The sequence below is a fragment of the Verticillium nonalfalfae genome, assembly GCF_003724135.2.
Source record: "Verticillium nonalfalfae strain VnAa140/NRRL 66861 chromosome Unknown scaffold_134, whole genome shotgun sequence".
NCBI classification, from domain to species: Eukaryota; Fungi; Ascomycota; class Sordariomycetes; order Glomerellales; family Plectosphaerellaceae; genus Verticillium; species Verticillium nonalfalfae.
The window spans coordinates 73908-81898 of NW_021167359.1; the positions used below are offsets into that span (position 1 = coordinate 73908).

A 7991-nucleotide genomic window follows, 5' to 3' on the forward strand; every position below is an offset into this window, starting at 1 on the left:
GTGGAGCGTGTCACCACGGCATCTCGCGCAAACATAGTCATGGTCATCTCGCCTTAAGAAAGATGCCTTGCCCCCCGCCGCCCAAGATCCTAGGCACTTAATGCTGGACTATGTTCTCGGCAGGATAGGGCGTGCAAGTCTTGTCCTAAGCATTCCTGCCCACGACCTACTGCTCCAACGCTTCTATCTAGGAAAGGTCACATGTCGCCCATCGAGAATGGCCATCTCAAGCTACGTTGGGGTCGGAGCCTGGATCCTCCAGGTCATTGTCACAAGCTCCTGCTGAGATGAGCAGCCTGCTGATACAATACATAGGCCATCTTCGCCCTCGTCGCGCTGGCTCTGTCGGTCGACCTTCTGCAGGGGCAACTTTACGGGGCCCCGCCAGGCTCGATCCAGTTCGCCGTCTTCGTGGGATCAGTAGGCCTCGTCGTGGCGCTCCTGGGGCTGGCTGGCATGTTTGTCGACAAGATACCTAGCAACGTCGTCATGGTGTTTGACGTGATGAGTGGTCTGCTACTACTTGGCGGCGGCATTGTCAGTGTCCTTGCCGTGCGAACCGATGCCCGATGGTGGGGTTCGTGCTGACAGTCGTGCAGGCGTATGCAGTTGCTCTCGGTGGCATCGAGTGCGAGAGGCATGAGAACCTGGACGAAGTTGCAGGGAACGATTGGTGGGAGAGCCCAATTGTCAATGCAGGTTCTGAGAACTACCATGGAACCCGAAAGCTGGACTTGCGGCGTTGTCAGAAGGCGTATGCGAACCAGGCTATCCAGTTTGCATGTGCCGTCACAGCCCTAGGAACGGCATTCCTCTGCTACTTGGCATGTAGGAGGACTGGTGCAGGTTGGGCAAGGCCGGCCATGCCTTAAAATGAAGTGCTCTGGCAACGGAGGAAGTGGCGACGCTTCGTGCAGGTGCGAAGATCCGCACCACACCGCGTCTCCCGTCCGTATGCATGTAGTATATCAGGAAGCCAACGGATTGGTTGTGTGCACGTTTGGTAATTCGGAAACGCTGAAGATCGCTATCCGCAAATCGCCGACGATATGAATGCGAAATGGAGACTATCCAGCATCAGCGTCTCCGACGGGGACGCAGATATCGCGTATGAGCCGCAAGTAGACATCAAAGGATGACTAAGGCGACCAGACAAGACGACGAGCTCTTCAATCCTGCCGTCTTTCAAAGATGGAACTCTCATCAAGATGCAACACCAGCCACGCCGCAGCCTTCAATTGGCTGGGCTTCTCGTCACAAGGATTGCTCAGTCAGTCGAGCATATCGGTCAAAATCTGTCTGAAACCACCCCCGCGTCCTGGACTGAAATACGTCCACGGCAGGTAGAAATGGAAACATTTGTTATTGGGGGCCGGGAACGGAAGAAAACCCATCGAAAACGGATAACCCTCAGCAAGCCGCATAGCGGAGCCGCCGTTAAGTTAAAATACACATGACGGTGTTTTTTAACCCATACTGATGATGAAGAAGAAGAGAAAAGCGCAGGAGGAGCGACGACAAGAAATCTTTTTATGCTGCTGCAGAGTGGGGTTGGCGGGCCCCTGCCTAGCCTAGAGTCAGCTTTTTTCTCTCTCTGCCTGTTCGGCGCCGACCTCACTGTCTGGTCAAGTTAATTGCCGTGGTTCAACCGGACGGCTTGACTGTTGGCCTGTGCTCAAGCTGCCCGATACCCATCTTTATTGTCTAGGTAGGTACCTTATGTTTGGATGGTCAGTGAGTGATCGATACGAAAAGAAATAATTTGGCATGCTCAGTCGCTGATGTTCAGTAAACCCTCACACTGACGTACATGGGAGATGGTCAAGAAACACGCCAGACTTATTGAGCTGAAGCCATAGAGATATCAAGCTCAACGCACTGAAACGCGTAAGATGATCGGTAGGCATACTTCCCTCACGGCCAATCATTGCCCTGTCGGTCAGGTACATGCACACCTGCCTCAACGAGCCAGCGCCAGCAGGTATGACGCCCTCACGTCATTGCCTGTTGTTTGGTTCCAAGCTCCCACAACAACCGCCACAGTAGGTCGTCGCGTCTGCTGCCGTCGAACTCTTGACCCGTAGCCTTCTCTCACTTGATCATCCTGCCACATTCACAATCAAAGGAAGGTTCACTCTCACCACCCTCCTCCTATTGCCTCTTGCGTACCGTCAACTTTATCATCTCCACAATGGCGCCGGTACCCATCGAGCCGGAGATCGAGTATGTTGATCGCATGCCTCAAATTCAAGAATTCCATCCTGACAACACTCCAGCTATCTCGCGTTCGCAGCAGTTGGCACACACGCCACCAGTGTTGCCGTCTTGACAGCATACGTCGCCCGAAGCCTGTATCGGTCTTACACGTCGCTGTCTCCGGCCCAAGGAACGAGAGAAAGGCTCACGCGGCGGTCGATCCTCACACCGCTTTTCGCAGGCCTCGCCGCCCTAAGTCTTGCTCTGGCAGGCTATACAACCTCAAGATATGCGACCCTGTCTTACAAAGTCTGGGCCGATCAGCGCGCTCTCGAGATTCCCGCCAGGTCAGCCGCCAGTGCCGCCCTGAACCCGTGTTGCTTTCTGCTAACGTTTCTGTCACAGAGTATATGGCGAGAAGGGCATTCTTCCCTATGGCAACAACTCGACCCATGTCTACGTTGCCCGGTGGCTGACCGACACGCCTGTCTACCTGGACGCCCTCGAGATCGTGGCCGAGAAGGCGCGTCGCTACTGGTGGGGTCAGCAGGTCGAGCTCGCTACCATAGCCTGGAGCCTATTGCTGTCCGCCGAAGGCCGCAGGAGGAACATCCCGTTTCTCTGGGCTTACCTTGCCCTGGCGCACCTTGTCAACCTGTCTTTCGCCCAAAACTTATTTTATCTTGCACTGCTTCTGACACCCACGCCGATCATCTCGGCGGGTGAAGGCCCCCCCACATCGGCACTCGGCAGGCTTCGGAACCGCCTGTTCCCTCCCAAGCCGGCAGGTTGGACGCCGAGCGTGGCACTTCTCATGGCAGCACTGACCCAGAGTTTTGGTGTGCTCTTCTGCGTTCCTGCCGTGGCAGGCAGCCCTGGCTTCCCTGCGCTGGCAGTCGCCGGGAAGGCGCTCACGTTTGCACCGCTGCTCATCCCAGCTATCGCGCCAGCCAGCTGGGGCACCGTACATGCGCACCCTCGCGGTGGCTACGGTGACTTGACGGAGCTCTTCCGGTTCGTGTCCATGGCTACCTTTGGCCTGCAAGCCAAGGCAACCGTACTTGGCCTGATCTACAACGCACCAGATGCCCACTACCACCGCCACAGCAAGTTCCTTCCCTTTGACAAGGAGACACGCTCGACACTGGAGCAGACGACCATGGCGTTCAGTAAGATTCTTGGCTCTACGGCGGACCACCCTGTGGTGGCAGCTGCGGCATGGGATGTGCTGCTGAGTGGCGTCAGCTTGGCTGTTTGGGCCGCTGTTCGACCGTTGGACATCAACGACATCCTGGCGTGCGCGACACCATTTTTCAAGAACAGAGTGCTGGAAGCGGATGCGGCCGTTGACGCTGTTGGCGACACGGATGAGCCGTCTGCTGTTGTTGTCCGCAGCAGTGGCCGTACCACGCGGTCATCTGCGGCGAGCTTATCGCCCGCAGCCGAGACGCCGGGTCCGAAACGCCGCGGACGGCCCCGCAAGATTAAGACGGAGGCGAACGATGTGGCCGACGACAGTGCCTACATCCCTTCGTCTACCGAAAGTGCGGCCATCACTGCCGGGGACCAGGTTCCCCAGGAAGACCTAGACTGGGAGGCCACTGCGCTGACCTGGGGTCTCAACGCACTGGGCGGGCTTGGGCTAGGAAGCTCTGGCGTGTTTGGAGCGGAGTGTATTTCGCGATGATTACGAGATGAGAAGCTGCTGTTCCGAGAACTTACGATATGAGGAACGTGCTGGCGGGATGGGCTTGACACGAGTCCAGACGTGGCCTTTTTTGATCCAACCCCCTTCCTACTACGGGGTAATTGAGGGGTACATAGGAGAACACAAGACACGATACCCCAGATTACGATTTGACAGTGGCTGTCTGGGGAAGCAATTAGCAAGGTAATGATTACGTCCGTAAATCTCGACTCGTTCGCCACGCCTCGCCTACTCTGGCAGGTCATGCCTCGTCGTCGCGCACCCGTAATCTCGCGATCTTCCGCTTGCTTCCCTTCTAGAGCTCGCACAAACGCGATGGTGCGTTTGAGTGCGTGCGTACCCCACACGCACCATCTCCGCGAGGGGGGAAGAGGGAAAAAGTCAATTCGGACTTGGCTTTTCCTTCAGGAGAGTGCCGCGATTCATGGTCCCTGTTCTGCTTGGCCACGCCCTTTCCCCACCGGCGCCATTAGAGGAGAGAGATGCGCGGGCAGAGGGCTCGCGCCCATTCGCGGACAGCTCTCCGGCCTTTTTGTCCTTTCTTCATCCGACTTTTTGGCTTTGCCAGCCTCTCCCTCTCTCTATCCCCCCAAAAGCTAACGAGGAACCGGGGACGGACTCCGAGGACCAAGCCGCCGACCCCGTCGCCGGCGGGGAGCTGACGAGTCGGTCTGTTCTGCCGCATGCGGCACCCCTTGAGGCAGGGCGCGCGGCGTGGCGAAGTCGCTGCGCAGGGAGAAAACGTGTCCAGAGACGGACCTCATCATGCCCCCCCGTTACGACGAAATGGACAACGGCAAGAACTATAGACATACGTGCACGGCGCAGCGCAGCGAGTGGGCTGTTCGCTTAACAGAGCCTCAATCATCAGAGCATGTAGCCACCTCTGCCGCGATGTTTCTCCCTCGCTGTACATGGTTATCTGCTCTCTCTCTTGTCTCTGATGCCCTCAGCCCCCCGCCCCCGCCCCATACAGCGACCAGGATCACTGGAGGGGCGAGGAATGAAGGACCCCGTGTCCAGAGTCACGAGGGCTTCTCAGCTGGAGCGGGCCGCGAACCAGGTGAACAGATTCTGAGCACTGCGCACTCCAGGGGTTTACAGGGCCACGGAACGTGTCCTCGGGGAGGGAGAGGCGGGGATCGGAATGCGCGAGCACGAGAGAATCGGTCTCTGACACGAGGCAGGTTCGCTTGAGGCGCTGGACGGGGCATGGAAGAATGAAATGCCTTCGCACTCAGGCACAGGGACGGCACGGACGAGGTTGGCGTTCTTGTGAGACCTGGGCTGAGCCGCTGCACTCACTCTCTCACGCGAATACGCGGGCGGGCAAGCCTCATCCGCCCTGGCCGGGAAAAGAGGTGGAGAAAGTGGCATTTCATCACGAATCCGAAAGGGGTGTGTGTATTTGTGATGAGCATCTCGAAAGAATGGACAGATTCAGCCGATGCTTATTGCTTCGGATCTGACGGGTGTGAAGGGCAGGGCGATGTTGGTCGTGGCACGTCACGACGGCGTGCATGACGGACGTAACGGCCGAGGGAACCCAGAGGATCGAGGCACCTTGGGTCCGGTGACGTCGCGTGAGGAGGCTCTGTAGGATTCGGGGGGCATCGTCACTTCGGTTGGACTGTCCGATGACCGGCTAAATTGCAGCTGAGTGATGATGGAAACTTGGGCATCGAAGACAGAGGCAGCAAGGGGGGGGGGCCTTGTCGATGGGGCAAGACTGATTCACAGGGTCCTGCTTTTCCGCTCCGTGCAGAAAGAACGAATGACTTGAATGGCAATCGCAAAAGTGGAGTTTGATTTGGCATCTGGTGGGGTGCATCGAGATGGTGCGAGATGGCAAAGATACGGGAGATTATGGCACCGACAGAGAGGGTCGTGTTGCCCGTCGCCAAAGGGCTCGTCACCAGAGGTAGAGAGTGTCTGAACTAAAGGTCTGGAACATGATCAGTGGGCAGAAAATAGTTCGATGCTCTCCGACGCGAGAACCTGGAACCCTTCGCGTATTGAAAGACAACTGGTGCAGATGATGACGATCTCTCTGCGACAACAGGCACGGAAAAAAGTCAGACGGGACAAGGGGGGCGGCACAGGCAGGCAAGCAGGCAGGCAGGTACCTGCTCGCTCGTCAGCTCACCATCCGGCAGCCCGGCGCGATACGACGACAGAGCACGGGCGCCACACACCCAGAGCTGTGAGCCCGGCGGCGGCGGCGGCGGAAAGGGTGTGCGCTTCCACATCAGGCTCTCTCAGTGGTGCCCGGATTGTTGAGGCTGCACACCCACCCACCACCACCCTCCGCCTGGCAGACAGCCGCCACCGTTGGATGGACTAGACGGGTCTATTATGTACAAGCGCAACCCGAGACGACGTTGCTCTGGTGCCATCGCGGGGGCGCCGGTCCCTCGAACAACCCGACACTGCGTCGCGCTGCGATGGCGTGGTGGGCTGGCTAGATAACGCGACAGACGGCGTGGAGGGTGTTGAGGCATAGAGAGATAGTGGCGGCGGGGAAGCGTGCTGTTGCTAGCAATTAGCAGCTTGGGGGGGGGGCCTTCGGATAGCACGAGAAGCGGTTGTCTGATGGCCGTTTGGCCCGTGTCAGTGCTGGGGACTGCGAGTGGCCAGTGAAGCTGGAACAGCTGAACAGAAGTGGGCAAAGAGCCTTCTGCCTCGTCGTCAGCGCACTGCCGTTTGCCGTCAGCGCAGGCTAGCTCGTAGGGGTGATGAGACGGCTCGGTCGGGGACAAGAGCTTGGAAGAAAGCACCCGATACTGCATCCGTGAACGAGAATATCAACGACTGTTCTGCCGACTAGCCCACGTGCACGAATGAAAAAAGTGTTGCGAGATGCATCATGGATATGCAGCAACGTACGACTCCATGGACAAACCCTCCACGGAAGTCCATGGCTGGCTTCTGCATCATCATGATGTCCACCTCCCCGACCACACCTGTCTGGCTTGTCGTGAAAGAAAAGACCGGCGTCCCGCAGTCGTGCCATACTCATACTGGGACAATACCGGGGTTGGCAGGCAAGTAGGGAAACACCAAGCAACCGTCTGCATCTGCGCTCTTTTCCTCGCTATCCCGAGAGAGGGATTCGGTCCTTCCTCTTTGCGACAGCGACAGTTATCGCCAAGACCCATCGTGCCCCACGCACTCCACCAGCACGTCTGTCGCATCAGGGCGCTCATTGGCCCGCCAGTGAGATTCGGGCAGGACGCTAGCGCTTTCTAGAACCCGCAACCAGCACCAGCGAAGGGGCCCAGGCCCCCGGGGGTCACCTCCTTCAGGCTCTCGAGGTCCCTCCAGTGACCGAGGGAGCGCTGAGCTGCCCGCTCAGGGGACCGAGGGCGGCTCTTGGCGGGATCTTGGCGGAGAGGGGCGCGGGCTAGCATGACGTAGCGCCGTGTCGCACTGGGCGTACCCCGCCGCTCGATGCTGCCTTGCCCAGTCTCCAGTGGCTGTTCACAGACACTGTGTCGTGGGTGCCCGCGGGCGGGGGTCCACTCACGCCCGGCGGGCTTCATGCGCGCTGCAGCGGGCAGTCTTGGTGTTTCTCCAGCACAGCGGACGGACTGCAAGAACCAGCCAGCCAGCTCGCTACAACAAATACAGACCAGCATGATGATGCATCTGCGCAGGAAAGCACTATCGCGTAGGCAGGCGCGCACAGTCACACAACCACTCAACCGGCCTTCCGCATCCATCGTGCTCATCCGTCCAAGGCCCTATCGGCTGCCATCGGCGGGCTCGTCCGGGGTGCGTGAGCTTGCCGAAGCATCCCGCTGCGATCCAGCAGATGTTGGAACTGGAGAAAAGAGCGACGCCAGTAGGAAGCGAATCGACGGGGTTGACCGGGGTGGCCGGTTGAGACGCTTGCCCACCGTTCCGCCAATACGGTTGCTGCTTTCCACGCTTCCAAGACGTGGTTGGAACTCTAGACTTGCATCACTTGTCGAGGGAATGTGGGTCTGGGGCAGAGCCGACTCCATTCTCCGCTTACCACACTCCAGCTTCCAAGCATCCCACCCCTCCCCCTTGTCTCCCCAGCCCGCCCCCCCCCCCCCAACTG

The 7991-nt window shown here is 58.6% G+C and overlaps 2 protein-coding genes across 2 annotated transcripts; both read left to right on the forward strand.

The window, feature by feature from the left end:
* Positions 1-217: 217 nt before the first annotated feature.
* On the forward strand, positions 218-588 carry D7B24_001656 (uncharacterized protein; the record flags this gene model as incomplete). The annotated part of the gene is made up of 2 exons (XM_028635879.1): positions 218-262; positions 316-588. The coding sequence occupies 2 exons, from the start codon at positions 218-220 to the stop codon at positions 586-588; spliced, it is 318 nt and encodes a 105-aa protein (XP_028491761.1).
* A 1603-nt stretch (positions 589-2191) lies between these two features.
* On the forward strand, positions 2192-3883 carry D7B24_001657 (uncharacterized protein; the record flags this gene model as incomplete). The annotated part of the gene is made up of 3 exons (XM_028635880.1): positions 2192-2223; positions 2277-2543; positions 2602-3883. The coding sequence occupies 3 exons, from the start codon at positions 2192-2194 to the stop codon at positions 3881-3883; spliced, it is 1581 nt and encodes a 526-aa protein (XP_028491762.1).
* Between the last annotated feature and the right edge of the window lie 4108 nt (positions 3884-7991).